General features: G+C 41.0%; 2 protein-coding genes across 2 annotated transcripts; both read left to right on the plus strand.

Annotated features, from left to right (window-relative positions):
• The first annotated feature begins 1,442 nt into the window (after window positions 1-1,442).
• LOC115223660 lies at window positions 1,443-4,983 on the plus strand. The gene is made up of 4 exons (XM_029794332.2): window positions 1,443-1,459; window positions 2,498-2,607; window positions 4,236-4,349; window positions 4,835-4,983. Exons 2-4 carry the CDS (start codon window positions 2,508-2,510, stop codon window positions 4,981-4,983), a joined length of 363 nt encoding a protein of 120 aa, XP_029650192.1. The 5' UTR covers window positions 1,443-1,459; window positions 2,498-2,507.
• Window positions 4,984-13,336: 8,353 nt separating this feature from the next.
• On the plus strand, window positions 13,337-14,014 carry LOC115223661. Its single transcript, XM_029794334.1, has one exon. The coding sequence runs from the start codon at window positions 13,337-13,339 to the stop codon at window positions 14,012-14,014; it is 678 nt and encodes a 225-aa protein (XP_029650194.1).
• The last annotated feature ends 7,008 nt before the right edge of the window (window positions 14,015-21,022 follow it).

Raw genomic sequence — 21,022 nt, forward strand, 5'->3', positions numbered from 1 at the left:
CACACCTTTCTATGTGTTCACTAACCTGTAACTGTCTGTATTGAGGGTGGCGGATTTGTTCTTTGTGGGTAGTGGTTCGTCGACGGAGTGATATTCCTGTTTGGCGAATATAGTTGTTACTACATCCTAAGCATGTCATGGAATATACAATGTGCATTTTCGTCTATTTTTCTTACTTTCCCATATATATATATATAATATAATATATATATATATATATATATATATATATATATATATATATATATGCACATACACATATGTGTGTGTATGTGTGTAAGTATGTATACATATACGATGGGAATCTTTCAGTTTCTTTCAACCAGATCCACTCATAAGGCTTTGGCCAGCCTAAGGCTATAGCAAAAGACACCTGTCCAAAGTGTAATGCAGTGGGGCAGAACTCAGAACCCTTTGGTTGAGCAGGATGTTCTTACCACACAACCATGTCGGAGCCTTTCAATGAATAATTGATGATAAACATCATTGTCTGCTGTGTGTGAATTGAACACACCATTCTATATTGAAAAGGCAATGGAATCCAAATTAACACTTGAACCACATACCCACTATGTAATACATGTGAGTCTTTAAGCTTATTAATTACTGGTTGAGACGCCATATCTCGTTATGGAATCATAATACACAACCGAGTATATTAAAGGCTTATCAGTTTATACTGTGTTGTTGTTCAATGCATATACACCCATTACTTATTTTTCTACCTTTTATCACATTGTTTACAAAGATGTATTCGCTAAGGAAACAGTGCATCTTTCAATGCTGGCTCTAGTTCTATAGAGAATGTATAGAGATAACTTTATGAAGATAAAGTCTATTGTATATTTTCACGTGGCTTAATACGCCGAGTGTAAGACTTGAGAGAGATTTGGCTGGTGTTTCTAGCTGATCAAAATACTACGTAGGAGCCTCCATCCCTTTAATACTTATCGTCTGTTGTTGTTGTTGTTGTTATTGTTGCTGCTGCTGTTATTGTTGCTGACCTCCTGGTTAGTTTTGATAGAATGACCTCTGATCAAAGGTGTTCTATCTGATCATACCATTTGCTGTGTATATCTACGACTACATCATCTAGTGTGATCTTCCTTTTTTAAGATGACTCAGTGTGATTTGAGTGAAATTTAGCTGTTATTTCTGACAATGTTGAGTTACTGTTCGAGGCTACCATTGCCAGTGATGTTGTCTGCTGTTTTTTATTATTTCTAGATGTTGCTGTTGTTGTTGTTGTGGTGTGTAGCTATTACTTTGGGCATCATTGTAACACAGAATATTTTCTTGTGTTTTCCACAGGTTATGGAGAATACAAAGAAGCCATGGAGCACTACAAGAAGGCTTTGGATGTATTGAAATCGAGAGAACATCCAGTACCGACAGGTGCTGCTGTACAATAGCATGGCAGACAACGCTCATATGCGGGGAATCATGTGGAAGCCTTGAAGTATGTTGTACAAGTCAGAGATGAAAATCTCTCTCCATCCCACTCTCTATCTCTCTATCTATCTATCTATCTATCTATCTATCTCTTATGTCTATTATACTATCTCCCAACCTTCTTTTCTCTTATTCCCTATTTTCCTTTCTTCCTCATTCATCTCTAACTTTTCCTCACTCCCACTTTTGTTCATTAGTATAATGCACACTAATTAACATGTAATACTCAGCTTGTTAATTATCTTAGATCCTATATGACTTACATATTTATGTTAATTAAATATCATCATCATCATCATCATCATTAATGTCTCTTTTCCCATGCTGGCATGGGTTGGACAGTTTGGTCAGAACAGACACACCAGAGTGCTCCACCAGCTTCTAAGCCTGCTTTGGCATGGTCTTGCAGCTGGGATTCTTCTTAAATGCCACAAGCACCAATGAGATCACCAAGGATCTGCAAGATGAAACCCCTCAACTGAACGGAGCACAAACTGGAGAAAGAAGCTCTGAGAAAACATTCTATCAACATTTCCTTTTAATTTATCAAAAACATTTTATCAAAATTTCTTCTGAATTTATCAAAATTAAAACATTTTATCAAAAATTCTTCTGAATTATCAAAATGAAAACACTTTATCAATATTAAAGCATTTGTCAAAATTTCCTCTTAATTAAAACATTCTATTAAAATTTCCTCATAATTATCGAAATTAAAACATTTTATCAAAATAATGATTTCTCATCTCTCAAAATTCCCTCTTAATTTATGTTCCAAACATTAGCTTTTAATGCATTTTTAACAGGAATATAATAAAGAAGGGGTTACATTTGGACCCCTATGAATTCATGTGTTGATGAGGAATATAATGTTAGTGTGATGATGATGATGATGATGATGATGATGATGATGATAATGATGATGATGATGTGGTGGTGGTGGTGGTGTGTGGTATCAATGATGATAATGATAATGATGATGATGATGATGATAATGATGATGATGATGATGATAATGATGATAACTGCTTGATTTGTTTCTCAGTTTTGCAGAAATGGGTTACAACATGACCGTTAATGATGCGAGCCCACAGATGGTGCAGGATGCGAAGATCAAATGTGCCTCTGACCTGGCCTACAAACTCTCATTTGTTGGTAATAACTGTATTATGTCTCTCTGGCGGTGCGGTGATGGTGGGGTGGGTGGTGGTGGTTTTATTTGGCCCCAGGTCAGCACTTGTTAGCAGATCTATGATCAAACGTCTACCAGCTGTAAAAGTCGTCAATCCTTTTTCTTATGTGTAGGGAAACAAGGGGGGTACATTGTCTAATGTGCACTTTTATTAATAAGGCAGTGATTTGCAGGGGAAATTTTGATTGTTATCTATTTCTAGCAAGTTGAGTAACCGCATACAGGCTTCTTTGTTGATTTGCAGTTGTGGTCATGTGTAATATGTGACAGAATGTGGTTTGTGTCTGGTAATAGTTGCCATGAGTGGAGGCGCAGGTCTTAGTGTTAGACTCATGATCATAAGATTGTGGTTTCAATTCCTGGAGTGGGCGATGTGTTGTGTTCTTGAATAAAATACTTCATTTTCTCATTGCTCCAGTCAGCTGGCAAAAAGTGAGTAATCCTGCAAGGTACTGGTGTCCTATCCAGGAGGGAAATATTTACACCATGGAAACTGGGAAACTGGCCTTTATGAGTCGGGTGATGGTGTTGTGTGTTTGTGTTTTTGTTGTTTAGTCAGGGGTCTTTCTCCTGACTATACGCATGTCTGACACGTAGGTAAACCGACTGCAAGACTAGTTACAATCCACAAACCCATAGCCCAACATGTACCATGTATGCAAAGCTGAAGACTACATTATAGATTCTGTCATGTGGTTGTTAAGTGTATGTGGACATGAGGGGATGCTGAGAAAGTTCCTGGCTTTGAGTTAAGGAAAGTGCAGGAGGATCAGTCAATTATGATTTTACTCAACATATTCCCCTCACAGATTCTCACATTTGCTGCAGAGGTCCTTCAGTTTTTCTAAGTCCTGTAAAAGAATTTAGAAAGTTGGGCCCCCAACTAGGTCTTTCACGATATCCTTAAAGCCAGGAACTTTCCAGCACCCCCTCATAAAACATGTGATAAGTACGCACAAGAGGACGCTGAAAAGTTCCAAATTTTGGGTAAAAAAAATAGAGGAGGATCAATAAATTATGATTTTTGCCAGGTGGTTGGTGTTAGGACAGGAATCCAGGTGTAAAAACTGTGCCAAAACACACAGAAGTCTAGCACAGGCTCATGCCTGGTCAGCTCCTATCAAACATTCCAACCCATGCCAGCATGGAAGGTGGACTTTAAATGTGATGATGACGATGACAATGATATTCCCCTCTCAGATTCACACACCTCCTGCAGTCGTCCTTCAGTTTTCTAAGCCCTGTAAAAGAACTCAGAATGTTGGACCTCCAGCCAGGCCTTTCTCGATATCCTTAAAACCAGTAACTTTTCATCACCCCACTTAGATGAACATGTTTGTCTTTCACCTGTCCAGGTGTACCAAAGGTAAGTGTGTTTATATACTCATACAATGATTCTTCTTCTTCTTCTTCTTCTTCTTCTTCTTCTTCTTCTTCTTCTTCTTCTTCTTCTTCTTCTTCTTCTTCTTCTTCTTCTTCATCTTCTTCTTCTTCTTCATCTTCTTCTTCTTGTTCTTCTTCTTCATCTTCTTCTTCTTGTTCTTCTTCTTCATCTTCTTCTTTTTCTTCTTCTTCTTCTTCTTCTTTGCAGGTTATTATGATAAATGTGAGAAAATATTGACTGAAAACTTAAAGAAAACGTCAGGCTTGACTACTCCTGTTTTATCTAAAATGCTGAATACAATGGGTGTTAATTACGAAAGGAGTAAGTATGGTACCACCAGCCCCCTTTTTTCCCCTAAATATTTTGTTACTTTCCATTTAAGCACAGGTGTGGCTGTATGGTGAAGAATTTTGTTTCCCAAATTTTGGCACCTTGGGTAGATGGTTTCCACTATGGCCCTGAGCCAACCAAATCAATTTGTTTTAGTGGATGTGGTTGACAGAAACTGATAAAAGCCATATATTTGTGTGTGTGTGTGTGTGTGTGTGTGTGTGTGTGTGTGTGTATGTGTGTGTTTGTGTGTGTGTGTGTGTGTGTATGTGTGTGTTTGTGTGTGTGTGTGTGTGTGTGTTTGTGCGTTTGTGTTTATGAGTGTGTTGCTATCTCCCTACCTTGACTTTGCATGATAGTTGTAAACGAATGTCACTGTCATCCATGCAGTGTTGTTCATTTACAGTCTTCTGTGAAAGCATCTCTGGCCATAGGGAAATATTACGTTTATATTATTTCATTTTCTCTTTCAACAGATGGTTCACAATATAATAAAGCAATCAAATTTTATAATGCTGCACTTAGTGAAAGATTGAAAATTGTTACTGTAAATCCCCAGATATCTGTGATATCGTACTCTAATGTAGCAAATTTATTATCCCGAAACTTTGGCAAACACAAGTAAGTACAGAGTTTTAAGTTTTAAGTAAAATCTAAAATACAAATATAAATATTTGGTCGTTTTCTTTATTAATATTCTTAAGGTGACAAGCTGGCAGAAACATTAGCGTGCCAGGTGAAATGCTTAGCGGCATTTCTTCTGTCTAAACGTTCTGAGTTCAAATTCCGCAGAGGTTAACTTTGCATTTCATTCTTTGGGATCGATAAATTACGTACCAATTGCATACTGGGGGTTGATCTAATCGACTGCCCCCCACCACCACTACAAAAAGTTTCGAGCTTGTCCGTAGAGTAGAAAAGAATATTTCTCCTTCTTAAGATGGTGAACTGTCAGAATTACCAACAAGTTGGGCAAAGTTGTTGGTGGTATTTTGTCCAGTTATATATTGTGAGTTCAAATTCTGTCATGGTCAACTTTGCTTTTCATCCTTTCGGGGTTGATAAAATAAGTACCAACTTAGCACTGGCATCATTGTAATTGACTAACCCCGTCCCATAAATTGCTGACCTTGTGCCAAAATTTAAAACCAATGTTTCTCCTTTTTATAGCGGCAAGCTGGTAGAATCGCTAACATACTAAGTAAAATCTTTAGCAGTATTTGGTCCGTTTTTATATTCTGAATTCAAATTCCAACGAGGTTGACTTTGCTTTTCATCATTTTGAGGTCAATAAAATAGGTGCCAGTAATATACTGGGGTCAATGTAATTGATTTACTCACCACCCCTGAACTTGCTAACCCTAATTTGAAACTAATATTTCTTCTTCTTTCTCCAGGTAAAGCACTTCAACTCCTGTTCAGTGCCAAGGATATCCAAAAGAAGCATAGATGGCTACACATGAACACCTCCTTGGTATTGCATTACATTGGTCTTGTGTATCTGAGAATGTAAGTACTTTGGTTTGATCAGCCTCATTGGTCAAGTGCATTTGAGATTGTAAGTAGCTTCGTTTGACCAACCAGATTAACTGAATGTATTTGCGAATGTAAGTAATTGGTTGATTGTGAATGTGAGGCTGTGTGTAATTTAGACAAACATTATTCCAAGAGTTAAACATGATTTTATTTATGCTGCTCAAGTTGGTCCTGAATCACAAAATTCTCCACATTGAGTCAAGAAGATATAAGAAACTTAATGCCACATGTGTGGTAGCTACATACAAACGCTTAAACATGAATATTTGATTAAAGGTGATTTCCCTCCTCTAGGACTGCAGCTGGATATACAAAAATATGTGCTTGTAGTGTGTTTGGAACAGCTGCAATGACAGGAATCATTCCACTGTAAAAGACTGGCCTAAAAGAGAGGAGCGCATAGTTGGTCGGTACAGTGTGCAGCATATACCACTGGTAGACCCGTAAAAGATCTTCCTCGATTAAACATGGTGATACCCGGTACCATGCCGTACTCAAGAAGACCCGTACTCTGATGGAGAAGTGTTAAGATTGATCCTTCTGGTGGTGCAAATCTCTTTTGGTGGTACCAAATAAAAGTAGCTCTGCAATGTCATGTAATAGCACCCATATGGTTCCATGTAAAGGCGCCCATGTGGTGCAATGTAAAAGCAACCAGCACATCTGTGAAGGGGTTGGTGTTAGGAAGGGCATCCAGCTATAGAAACCTTGCCAAATCAGACTGGGGTCTGATGCAGCTCCCCACCTTGCCAGTTCTGGTCAAACCATCCAGGTACCACTCAAACACTGGACAACGGACATTACATGATGATGATGAACATGTACATACATTGCTCCATGTTTGCTGTCATATAACACATGTCTGGAGCATGCAGCCATTAGTATGACCATGTAAGGAGTTTGTGTATTGGAACTCTTCTCTGCACACACTGAAGAGAGAGTTTCTTACTATTAACACATACACAAAAACATATCGTGTGTGTGTATGTATGTGTATATATATATATATGTGTGTGCATTATATTATATATATATATATATATATATATATATATATATATATATATACATATATATATATATATATATATATATATATATATATATATATATATATATATATATATATATATATATAAATAAGGATAAGATTGTTAATTTAAATCAAATAACGATCTTATCAAGTGGCCAGCATGGAAATAAAAACCTTCAAAGGTAATAATTATTATTAAAATTATAACTTGGGGTATCTACGAGATACCACCATGCTGAAAATAGCAGCCAGGATCTAACTCTAGAAATCCGGGATCTGGAATTATCCAGTAATTTTTTACTAGTTTTATTTTGTCATTTTGTCTTCTCTCCTTGTGTTATATGAACACTTAAGGTGGTTTTAGAGTCAGATCCTGGCTGCTATTTTCAGCATGCCGGTATCTCGTAGATACCCTAAGTTATAATATATATATATGTGTGGGGGTGCAATGGCCCAGTGGTTAGGGCAGCGGACTCATAGTCGGAGGATCATGGTTTCAATTCCCAGACTGGGCGTTGTGTGTGTTTATTGAGAAAAAACACCTAAAGTTCCACAAGGGGGAGGGTAGCGCCCCCTGTTGTACACTTTCACCCCAATTTTCTCTCACTCTCTCTCCCTGTTTCGTGAATAACTGCCATTACCACCACTGCCATCGCCACCACCACTGTCATGACAATGACCACCTCCACCACCACTACCAGGACCACCACCATTTCCATCACTACCACTGTTACCATCTTCACCACCACTGCCGCCTTCACCACCATCACCACCTCTAACTGCCACCTGTACAATTACTGCTACCACCACCACCACCACCACTACCACCACCACCATCACCATCAGCATCTCCATCATCACCACTATTGCCACTATTACCATCATCATCACCACCATCACCACCAATCACTGCCATCTGTACTATTACTGCTACCACCACCACCACCACCACCATCACCATCACCATCACTGTTAACATCTTCACCACCACTGCTGCCTTCACCACCACTACCACCACCACCACCACCACTACCACTTTGGACTCGATCTTACCATTGAACCACTATGGCCATCATATTCCAGGCATGAAATCTCCTACAGCCTGACATTTTTTCATGAGGCTTTGGATATCTACAACCAGATACACCCAAACTACACCGGAAAGATGAATACCATTCATGCGATTGCGCACTGCTATCTGCTGATGAAAGAGGAATTCGAAAATGCCAAGAGTTGTTTCAAGGACATGCTGGAAGGTTACAGTGACCGTTTGTTGAGCGGTTCGTCAGAGGCTGCATCTCTCTCAATGGCTTTAGAACACATGGTTTATCTCAATTTGGAAAACCCTCAGGTATGGTTAATTATCACATATGTTGTCGTTGTTTATTGATAGATTGACTAATGGATAGATGGTGGACAGATTGATGGATTGGTGATGGATATTATTGATGGATTGATGATGATTGATTATTTGATCGATTACTGGATTGATTGATGGATTAATTGATGAATTAATTGATGGATTGATTGATTGGTTGATTGATGGATTAATGATTGTTTGATTGATGATTGATAAATTGGTTATACTTCTAAAATACACAAAAATATGGATCATCCCATAAATAATGTGGTTTTTTTTATATTTCTTTTATTTTTCAAAATAAAGATAATTAAAATCTTTTTTAATCTAAATGTTACCCACCTTCATTTTCTACAATGCTCTTCCATTATTTATCTGGTAGACTTGCAAGGGCCTTTACCAAAATTCATTTGTCCATAAAGAAAATACTCTTCTAGTACGGTTCAGACCTTAAATCCTTAAATCCTTTAAAATGTTTTAGCCCGAAGGCCGCGGCCATGCTGGGGCAACACCTTGTCTACATAATTCATATTTTTCCTGTCCAAATTATTTGAAGAGTGTGGAATAAATGATAATCAGATGGAGCAATGTCTGGTGAATATGCTGGGTGGGGCATCGTTTCCCATTCAAACTGCTCCAGCTTTGGAATGTCATCGTTGTATGTAGCCAAGCATTATCCTAATGGAAGTACAACTTCCGTCTTGAAACCAAAGATGGCCGTTTTTCTTCTAACACTGACTTAAGTTGAATGGTTGAATTACCAAACCCAAGCTTCTCTGCTAGTTCCTCAACAGTTACGATGGGATTTTCTTCCACTGGGTTTGCAGGTTGTCTTGTTGAGCTCTACAGATCTTCCAAGATGAAGCCAATCTTCTAGGTTGTAGTTTCCGGCTCGTAATTTCAGGAACCACTATTGACACTGGCTACACTTATTGTATGACCCCATATACTGCTAATATTCCTTGCACTTTTCGTTGCATTGTTGCCTTTATTGAATTCATAAAACAAAATATGCCAAATATGCTCCTTTGTCGCTTCCATTATAGCTTTGAAAAAATAACTGTTAAAATCGAAGTGCACTCTTCAAAACTTGCACTAAGAATAAGTACATGGTAAAATTACTACCTGCTATAAAGGAAGTTGACTTTTAATGCATGCAACTGAAAAAACCTCATTTATGGGATGACCCAATACTTTAAGAATGTTTTAATACAATAACCAGGTGCCCCAGCATGGCCACAGCCTTAGGGTTGAAGTGTATAAAAGAATAAAAAAAATTAATGAATGGGTATTTTTAAACATTGAATGGTTAAGAAGATCTCTTTGAGTAAAATAGGATCCAAAGTGGTCCAGAGGGCAGAAAATGGTTGAGAGGCTCAGGATTAATGGAAGGATGGGTTGGTATGACTTCTTCATTCTTCAAGTAGCTGCTACCATGAGGAATTTTATTATGATATGTCAGCTAAAGAAGAGCAAGCTGGCAGAGTCGTTACTGTACCAGGCAAAATACTTAAGAGATTTTCGTCCGTCTTTACATTCTGAGTTCAAATTCTGCTGATGTCAGTTTTAACTTTCATCCTTTCGGGGTCAATAAAATAAGAACCAATTGAGCAGTGGGGTCGATGTAATCAGCTTTCCACCCGATTCGTTGAAATTGCTGGCCTTGTGCCAAAATGCGAAATCAATATTATTCTCTGTATTAAGGTGTCAAACAGGAGGTAGAATCATTAGCATGCTGGGCAAAATGGTTATTGGCATTTCGTCCGCCTTCCCGTTCTGAGTTCAAATTCTGCTGGAGTCAGTTTTGCCTTTTGTTCTTTTGGGGGACAAGAAAATAAGTACCAGTTGAGCACTGGGGTTGACGTAATTTACGCTCACCCTGAAATTGCTGGCCTTGTGCCAAAATTTGAAACCATAGCGATATGTCAGGTTAGGGCCTCAAGCTGACAGAATCGTTACCTTGCTAGACAAAATACTTACCAGTTTTGCTCCTGGCTCTTTTATGTTCTCAGTTCAGATACTACCAAGGTTGACTTGGCCTTTCATCCTTTCAAGGTCAATAGAATACCAGTTGAGTACTGGGGTCAATATAATTAACTAGACCATTCGTCCAAGTTTTCAGCTTTGTGCCTATAGTAGGAAAAAATTATGTCAGGTATCTCGGTCCTCCATTAGTTTTGGTAATTCCTCAGTTTCGTGAAGTGCCTCCCAACCAATTACATCAATGGCAGAAACGTTAGCACGCCGGGCAAAATGCTTAGTAGTATTTCGTCTGCCGCTACATTCTGAGTTCAAATTCCGTAAAGGTCGACTTTGCCTTTCATCCTTTCGGGGTCGATTAAATAAGTACCAGTCACGCACTGGGGTCGATATAATCGACTTAATCCGTTTGTCTGTCCTTGTTTGTCCTCTCTGTTTTAGCCCTTATGGGTAGTAAAGAAATAGGAATTTCGTCTGCCGCTACGTTCTGAGTTCAAATTCCGCCGAGTCGACTTTGCTTTTCATCCTTTCGGGGTCGATTAAATAAGTACCAGTTACGCACTGGGGTCGATAATCGACCTTAATCCGTTTGTCTGTCCTTGTTTATCCCCTCTATGTTTATCCTTGTGGGTAGTAAAGAAATAGGTATGGTAGTTTCCAGAATGTATGAGATCATCTCTCATGTATGAGTGATATTAGAATTCTAAAGCAACTTCTCTTTGGCCATTTTCCAGCAGGAAAGTCTGTTGGAATTCCACTCTTGTTCTTCAAAGACAAACTAAAAGAAAATATGAAGCGATGCAACATTCCATTTTTCTTCCTGGGAAAAAAAAAAAGCATCAGAACATAGGACCTGGTGCCAGTCCTGCTTCTCAGTTCTAAGATTTGAGCAAAGTCAACTCCAGCATCAGGACGATGCTAGTGCTGTTTGATTGGCTCCCTGTGCTGGTGGCACATAAAAAGCCCCATCCAAACGTGGTCAGTGCCAGCGCCACCTGACTGGCTCCCGTGTTGGTGGCACGTAAAAAGCATGAATTACACTCTCAGAGTGGTTAGCATTAGGAAAGGCATCCAGCTGTAGGAGCCTTGCCAGATCAGATTGGAGCCAGGTGCATCCTACAGGATTCCCAGTCCTCGGCCAAACCGTCCAACCCATGTCAGCATGGGAAACGGACGTTAAATGATGATGATGAAGATAATATATAATATACATATAATTATAACAATGAGGGTCTTTGCAACAATTGTTGCAAAAACCTCATTGTTATAATTATATATAATTTTACCGAATATGGTCCTTTTCCATACCGAAATACTACTCGGTGAAATTGTTGATTTTATTAAATTATTATATTTCACCCTTTATCTGTATATATATACCGGAGTAAACACATAAATGTGAAACAAGGTGGAAAAAAGAGTACTCAAATACCAGTGGTAGAGAAATATGCCTTATTTAAAGCAGCAGAAAATTCAACAAAACCTGTTACTCTGAGTTTCCCGTTGCCGTTCATCGGACAGTTTTTCTAGCAAAAAGTGTCCGACGAACGGGAACGTGAAACTCAGAGTAACAGGTTTTATTGAATTTTGCTGCTTTAAATAAAGTATATATATATATATATATATAATATATTTATATATATATATATATATATATATTAATTTCACTTTCTTTTTATTTCTAGAACCAGCTGATTCATTTGGAGAATCTTTTGAACGAAATAAGACAACTATTGAAACGAAGTGTACATGAGAAACAGAAGCTACGATATTCCGATGCTATTGCCAAGTACCAGTCCTTGAAATAACCTGGTAGATAAACTCAACCAAAATGAAGAACGGGCTGGACTCCTCATGGACTCAATCCCTGTTCTTTGTCCTCATTGCAAGAGTTTCATTCGTTATTTTAATTGTTCTCGAGAGAATTATATTCATAAACTTTGCGGACTGAGATCTAATTTATATGAAATCGATATTCAACAACGATTAAAGATTGTAGAATAAAGAATGGTTTATGATTTTACATTTTTGGTATGATTGACTACATTATAGGTGTGGTCAGTTCAATAGATGATTTCAAACATAGTCTTTTCAGGGTCGATAAATAAGTACCAGTTACGCACTGGGGTCGATATAATCGACTTAATCCATTTGTCTGTCCTTGTTTGCCCCCTCTGTGTTTAGCCCCTTCTGGGCAGTAAAGAAATATATATAAGTACAGTCACCGGAAGTAACTTGCACGGACACCGGAAATACATCTGCCATCACCAGAGAAAACAAAGCACTACCCCCCCAGCGACTTGCCTGACCTTTCATTGGACAATAGCTACCTACCTGCCATTCTATTGGACACTGGCTAAACATCACTGCTGATATTTTTGTATAAATAGACATGAAAAATCACTGTAAAGGTAGTTGGATTTTTGGCACTCGACTGATGTAAATCGGTTCCGTCTCGCCTGCCACGCTCGCCACTCACGCCGCCTCGAACCTTTGTACTGCTATTTCACGCCTGAAATAAATCGCTGTATAAACTTACACCTCTTGTCTGCTCGTCATTTCAACTACTGCTTTCGTCTGTCCTGTTTTGCTGATTACGACCACAGTCCTTCTCAGGGCTAATTCAAGCCTGATCTGAATGCGATAACAGTCCTTTTTAGGATTACTCTCAGATCCGATCTAGTTACGATAACAGTGCTTTTTAGGACTATTCTTGGATCGGGTCTAATCGCGATAACCATCCTTTTAAGGGCTACCCTCAGATCAGACCAGAAGTAGTGGCCAAGAATCGTACCCGCTACAATTGGTGACCCCGACAACGAATCAAGCGAACAGCATATCAAGAATCAGCATGGACACGCCAAAACCAACAACAGAGGCCGATATACCAACCAGGCAAGAAGCTTTAACCATGAAGGTCCCGTTTTTTGGTCCAGCGACCCAGCCCTGTGGTTCGTCCACATAGAAGCACAATTCGCCACGAATAGTATCAAGCACGACTCTGCAAAACTCACGCACATCATTGGGTCAGTCCCACCAGAAGTATTGGCTGAGGTGAGAGACCTAGTCATGGCACCGCCAGGCACGGTGTCGTACGAAGCTTTCCGCAAGGAATTAATGATGCAAACTACCGCATCACAGCAGAGACGACTCAACCAACTCGTGTCTGCAGAAGAGTTGGGGGACAGAAACCCGTCCCAACTGCTGCGTAAATTGAGACAGCTGATGGAGGACCAACCGCTGTCAGAAGAGGTTCCGAAAAGGCTTTTTCTACAGCGCCTGCCCTTACCAATGCAGAGCATTCTGGCGTCGACCACCGACACAACAACTCCGGAGGAACTTGCGCGTGTCGCAGATAGAATCGCTGAGGTGTCAAACCCCTTTTCTTCTGTGGCACAAATCAACCATCGGACGAACCCTTTCGAAGCGTCCCCAGACTCTACCTCCGAGATTGCAGAGCTGCGAGCTATGATCAGGGAGCAGGCTGGTCAAATTAAAGCCCTCACAAACAGGCTAGAAAACTGGACCTTGGAAACACACCGGCGGCGCAGCAACAGTTCATCAAGGTCCACTCACCGTCGAAGATCCAGAAGTCCCAGTCAAAATCGTGTGTCTAGCAACATCTGCTGGTATCACGCAGAATTCGGCGCACAGTCATCTAAGTGCAAGGCCCCGTGCTCTTTCCTGAATACCACCCAGGAAACGGGCAGGCCAGGGCCTAGCGACGACGTTCACCCGTGGTACTGAGAAAAAAAATCGTCTGTTTTTTATTAACGACCAAGCGACGGGCATCTGCTATCTCGTGATACAGGAGCCCAGGTGAGTGTTATTCCTGTATCACTAGTCTCGGGCAAACGACATCCAACACCGTCCTTTCTGCGGCAGTGAACCGATCGTCAATTCCGACTTTCGGTGAGAAATCACTGACCCTGAATCTAGGCCTGAGGCGTCGTTTCCAGTTCATTTTCGTCGTGGCAGACCTACCGACCCCTATCTTAGGAGCCGATTTTCTCCACCACTTCAACCTTCTGGTGGACATGAAGAACCGGAGGCTTATTGACACCACCACAAACCTCACTGTGAGAGGTATATTTACCACGCAACCGACAGTGAGCCCTGTAATCTGTCAGTCAGAGCCTTCGCGTTACAACAGCATTCTCCAGAAATATCCAGACATCACTCGCCCGGTATGTAAGATGGACCCATTAAACATCGTGTCACACATCACATCGAGACACGAGGACCACCCACAGCTGCCCGACCAAGGAGACTGCCTCCAGACCGATTGCGAATCGCCAAACAGGAATTTCAGCACATGCTGGACCTTGGAATCATTCGCCCTTCCTCCAGCAACTGGTCTGCACCTCTACACACTTGTTCCCCAAAAAACGGAGAACGACTGGCGACCATGTGGGGATTATCGTGCACTCAACAATACCACAGTGCCCGATAATTACCCTGTACCTCACTTGCACGATTTTTCTGCCTCTCTGCAAGGCGCACGCATCTTTTCTAAGATAGATTGGTGCGGGCATATAACCAGATACCTGTGGAGCCTGCTGATATTCCAAAGACGGCAATCACAACACCGTTCGGTTTATTAGAATTCCTGCGAATGCCGTTCGGTCTGCGCAACGCTGCACAAACCTTTCAACGGTTCATTGACACCGTATTACGTGACCTACCTTTTGTGTACGCGTATATCGACGATGTACTAGTAGCAAGTACTTCTGAGGAAGAACACGAGAAGCACTTGGATCTTATGTTCCAACGTTTGACCGAGAACGGCATCATCATCATCAACCCAAGCAAGTGCGTTCTCGGCGTTCCTTCACTCTCCTTTCTCGGGCACATGATTGATAAAGACGGCATTCGTCCACTTCCTGAGAAAGTAGACGCTATCCGCAATTTTCCAGCACCTACATCACTTCGGAAACTACGTGAATTCCTCGGTTGGTTAATTTTTCATAGGCGTTTTATCCCTCATTGTGCTGACGCAGCCCGACTCCTCACGGACCTTCGTCGCAACCGACTCGGAAAAATGAAGACATAACTTCGAACGAGGAAGAATTAACATCTTTCAACGGTCTGAAAGAAATGCTGGCAAACGCTTCCATGCTCGTTTTCCCCAGGTCTGGCGCTCCTCTTTCGCTGCTAGTGGACGCATCAGACATGGGGGTTGGAGGCGTTTTGCAACAATATGTCGACGGCGTTTGGCAACCCTTATCCTTCTTTTCTAAGCGGTTGCAACCCACTGAAACCAAATATAGTGCGTTCGGCCGTGAACTCTTGGCAACCTACCTTTCAGTGAAGCATTTTCGTCACATGCTCGAAGGATCGGATTTCGTGATCTACACGGACCATAAACCACTAGTTTATGCGTTCCGTACCAAACAGGATCGACATTCACCGAGAGAACTTCGCCACTTGGATTTTGTCTCCCAATATTCAACCGATATTCGGCATATCAAGGGATCAGACAACGTAGCAGCTGACGCTCTGTCCCGAATCCCGCTGAACGCAATACATGTGGATTCAGGCATCGACCTTCATCAAATTGCAGCTGACCAAGAGACTGACGAAGAGTTTATCAAACTCCGAGATTCGCCATCCCTCAAGTTTCAGCAAGTTCCCATTCCTTCTTCTTCTCCGGGACAAATTTGGTGCGACATTTCTACTGGTCATGAACGACCGTACGTACCCCAGATGCATCGACAACAAGTTTTTTCTGCGTTACACTGTTTGTCTCACCCGGGAATCCGGGCTACACAGAAACTCATTTCCGCTCGTTTTGTGTGGACCAACGTTAACAAGGACGTGCGCGACTGGTCCAGGAGCTGCATTGCCTGCCAGAAAGCCAAAGTCCACAGACACATCAAAACGCCACTGGGCACATTCGCGCAACCTGATGCACGTTTTCAGCATGTGCATATCGACATCGTCGTACCTTTACCATCATCACAGAACTGCATTCACTTGCTCACCTGCATTGATCGTTTTCCCCGTTGGCCTGAGGCTCTTCCTATAAGTGATACCTCAGCGGAAACGGTGGCTAAAACTTTGGTTTTACACTGGGTATCACGTTATGACTCCCCAGCGAATATAACAACGGACAGAGGACGCCAAGTTGATTCCCATCTCTTCAGGGAACTGACTCGTCTGTTAGGATGTAAACACATCCGCACAACAGCTTATCACCCGCAAGCTAATGGTCTTGTGGAAAGATTCCATCGTCAATTGAAAGCTGCAATAAAGTGTACCCAGACAAGACCCACTGGTTTGAATACCTGCCACTCATCCTTCTTGGCATCGTTCCACCGTTAGGACAATTCGGACCCACCTGCAGGATTAGTGTACGGCACCACCCTGGTTCTACCTGGTCAGATGGTTGCTCCCATCTCTCCTGCAGACATTAGCGAATGGACGCACGTTTTTGTTAGAAATGACACCATCTTCACTAATATTCAACCTCCATATTCTGGCCCTTACCGTGTCCTAGAAACACAAACAAAATATTTTGTCATCGATCAATGGTAAGCAGAATTCTGTCAGTGTGGACAGATTAAAAAAAAGCCATCATGGACAGGATTACGGTTTCTACGCCAGAGACACCAGCAGCTTGCATTCCCAGCAAACCGCCTGTTTCATCTCCTGTCACAAGAAGTGGACGACGTGTCCATTGGCCCCCAAGTTGGCACAATACGTGAAATATCATTAAAACCGAGTTTTCACAAACATGCTTCTTGCGAAACATTCCTATATTGCTTGTTTCTAATCTTTCCTGCATCATTTAGTGACCATGTGCTCATGTTGTCGTTGTCACGAAAAACATTTTATTGCCGGTAGTTTCTCTGCCCGTGGGACTTTTTGTCACGCAATCCACAGGCAGATCAACCCAAATCCAACAGGCTCATTCATCATTTTGTAGTTCATTTTTATCTGTTATATATATATATTTTTCTTTTCTCTGACTCATCACTGTACGATTTGTCGCTCTTTTGTTGTACAAAAGATCTGGCAGGGGGCTATGTACAGTCACCGGAAGTAACTTGCACGGACACCGGAAATACATCTGCCATCACCAGAGAAAACAAAGCAACTACCTCTAGCGACTTGCCTGACCTTTCATTGGACAAAAGCTACCTACCTGCCATTCTATTGGACACTGGCTAACATCACTGCTGATATTTTTGTATAAATAGACATGATAAATCGCTGTAAAGGTAGTTGGATTTTTGGCACTCGACTGATGTAAATTGTGTCCCTCTCGCCTGCCACGCTCGCCACTCACGCCACCTCGAACATTTGTACTGCTATTTCACGCCTGAAATAAATCGCTGTATAAACTTACACCTCTTGTCTGCTCGTCATTTCAACTACTGCTTTCGTCTGTCCTGTTTTGCTGATTACGACCACAGTCCTTCTCAGGGCTAATTCAAGCCTGATCTGAATGCGATAACAGTCCTTTTTAGGACTACTCTCAGATCCGATCTAATTACGATAACAGTGCTTTTTAGGACTACTCTCAGATCCGATCTAATTACGATAACAGTTCTTTTTAGGACTATTCTTGGATCGGATCTAATTGCGATAACAGTCCTTTTAAGGGCTACCCTCAGATCAGACCAAAGTTGTGGCCAAGAATCATACCCGCTACATATATATAGATTTTGAAGGCACGTGACTTAAGGGCAAAGAGTATTTGTCTCACGGTCAGCCTGGGGCTATAGTAGAAGACACTTGCCCAAGGTGCCACGCAGTGGGACTGAACACGGAACCATGTGAATCCCGTGTAAAGATTAATATTTATATCAGGATATAGAAATTTTAACTAATCTCGGAGACTGGCAGTTTCATGCTGTTTTTCTTCGTCAGTTTCACACCTAACGTAATTATAACCCGACTATCCTTCCATACAAACACCCCGTTCTGTTTCGCTCTGACCGACAGAAGAACCAAACACGTCTACATTCACTAAACAAATTATACGGATCTTTTCCTTTTGAACGGCAGTTTGAAACATAATTTCTAGTAACTAAAAAATGTTATACTTCGTATACGGTAGAATGTTTTATACAACATCTTTTTCTCTTGTTTATTGAGAAAATTCTATAGTTTGTAAGATATTTCGTCTGAAAATCCGAGCATTTCGGCAATTTTAACCAATCGATTGAACTAAAATCATTGCTGCGTCTAAAACTGAGACAACATCCTGTCACTAACCCTCAACCTAACCCTAACCCTATTTTTTTTTCTTAATTGTTAAATTAAACTACGTTAAACAAACAAATTACAATTTTCTCAAGAAAGCCAAGAGAAAAAAATGTTTTATTTTGACACATTCTACCAGTATACGAAGTTTTAAGTGTTTAGTTAACTAGAAATTGTGTTGAAAACTGCCGTTCAAAAGAAAAGATCCAATATGCAGAATATGCTCTTGAGACCAATAATACACCGGGGAGTGTAACAAAGAGAATAATTGGCTCTGATCGACTGGTATGTTTGTTGTAGGCGATTGTTTGTTGACACAGTGGGAATAGTAAACTACGTGTGTATGTGACTAGGTTTTATGATAGGAGTATGTAGAGGTGGGTCAGGGATACGGAGGTGTCTAGGTTAAGGACCATCTAGAGTGATTCTGGGATCTTTTCGGTTTGAAGGGCAGTTTTTTCTAGCGGTGTCATATGAAATTGTCACCCATAATTATGATCCTAGTATCGATCTATTGCATTTCAATCTGTTTTAGGATTAGGGTTAGTTAGGATTAGGGTTAGGGGTGGGGGGAAGAGTATCTTTTTTTCTTCACAAATGTAAATATACCCAATCTGTTTCTTAAACGAGGGACATATTCAAACGGCACAGAATGTTTCTTTTACCTCAATAGACGTCATTGATTGGTTGAAATTGCAGAATTGAAGAAAAAAATGTAAGAATTAGCACTTCCTTCTCAAAGCTTGGATTCGAAATCAGACCCAAGAATCATTGGTCGTAAATACCAATGCACAAAAAGGCGCGAAATCAGAATCTCTTTGTTCTGACAAAAAATGATGGATCGTCTCCCTTCGACCTCTGACCCGAGCAGGTCAGGCGAAGTTTAACAGGACGACCAGCGACCTACTGTACGCAATAACACTCTTGCGGTATATCTATTTTTCTGGCTATTTGAGATGTTATAAATAGAACGGAGAAATAGGTATCTGGAGAGAAGCCGAACCAACGTTTAAGAGAACGTCACGCATTTATGAGGACGACGAAAGAATATTCAGAAAGGTGACTCTGTACTGCATGATTTACACACACACACACACACACACACCATCAAACATATTCTGCTTTAATGTGTATCCTGTATTATGCATTCCTTTAAAATGTATTATTTGCAACCACTATTTGATATGCATTTTGTACAAGCGATGTGTAACATTGCTTACAAATTGATGTAGTGATAATAAATCTTTAATTTATTACAAAGCACTTATGTATTTATTAATACATCCACGCATCCACTACAAAAAACAACAACAAATATCTTACAAACTATAGAATTTTCTCAATAAAGCCAAGAGAAAAATATGTTTTATAAACACATTCTACCAGTATACGAAGTTTAAAAGTGTTTAGTTACGTGGAAAATATTTTTTAAAAACTGCCGTTCAAACCGAAAAGATCCGCTATCTAGAGTGACTCTGTTTTAACGCACCCTTCTTTACCCGAGGGTGTGAGCCGAGGAAGATTTGGCTGATATTTCTAGCAGGTCGAGCGACCGAGTAACGAGATTCTTGCTGATTGGTTGAAATTAAATTCGACTTGTCGCAGTTCAGGATGTAACATGTCCGTGAGTCAGCTTGCCAGATTTTGCCGTACAGGCCGCATACACACACACACGTACACACACACACACACACACACACACACACACGTACACACACAAACACACGTGCACACACACGTACACACACACACACACACAGACACACACACACGTACACACACACGTACACACACACACACACACACACACGTACACACACACACACACACACAGACACACACACACATACACACACACGTACACACACACATACACACACACACGTAACACACACACACACACACACACACGTACACCACACGTACACACACACACACACACACACACATACATACACACACACGTACACACACACACACGCACACACACACACGTACACACACACACGTACACACACACACACACACTCGTCTCTCACTCATACATTCTTAGGCGATCATTCATTTTGAGTACGCAATAAAAACGAATATCCGTTAGTTTCCGATGGACGCTTGGAAGAAGCTATTGAGTGTACGTGTGTGTGTGTGTGTGTGTGTATGTGTGTGAGTGTGAGTGCGAGCATGCTTTTTCTGTATTTATTTATCTATGTGTACGGAATGTTTGTTCCTTCTCGAGCCACCCCTGGCTCATAAGGACCGGTTTCCCGGTTTCCTTGGCCTATAGTTCCCCACCTGGACGGGACGCCGGTCCATCGCAGGTGAGCTGCAAGATGCAGGAGGAAAGAGTGAGAGAAAGTTGTGGCGAAAGAGTCAGCAGAAGTTTCGCCATTACCTTCTGCCGGAGCCGCGTGGAGCTTAGGTGTTTTCGCTCATAAACACACACATCGCCCGGTCTGAGATTCGAACCCGCGATCCCTCGACCGCGAGTCCGCCGCTCTAACCACTAAGCCACGAACCTCCACGTATGGAGGTCGCATTTTAAAC

Source organism: Octopus sinensis, linkage group LG23 (assembly GCF_006345805.1).
Source record: "Octopus sinensis linkage group LG23, ASM634580v1, whole genome shotgun sequence".
Taxonomy (NCBI): domain Eukaryota; kingdom Metazoa; phylum Mollusca; class Cephalopoda; order Octopoda; family Octopodidae; genus Octopus; species Octopus sinensis.

Coding starts and splice junctions, on each gene's coding strand:
- LOC115223661 (XM_029794334.1), top strand. CDS start 13,337: ATGGCACCGCCAGGCACGGTGTCGTACGAAGCTTTCCGCAAGGAATTA.
- LOC115223660 (XM_029794332.2), top strand. CDS start 2,508: ATGGGTTACAACATGACCGTTAATGATGCGAGCCCACAGATGGTGCAG. Junction 2,608..4,235: donor CTACAAACTCTCATTTGTTG/GTAATAACTGTA, acceptor TCTTCTTTGCAG/GTTATTATGATAAATGTGAG. Junction 4,350..4,834: donor GGGTGTTAATTACGAAAGGA/GTAAGTATGGTA, acceptor CTCTTTCAACAG/ATGGTTCACAATATAATAAA.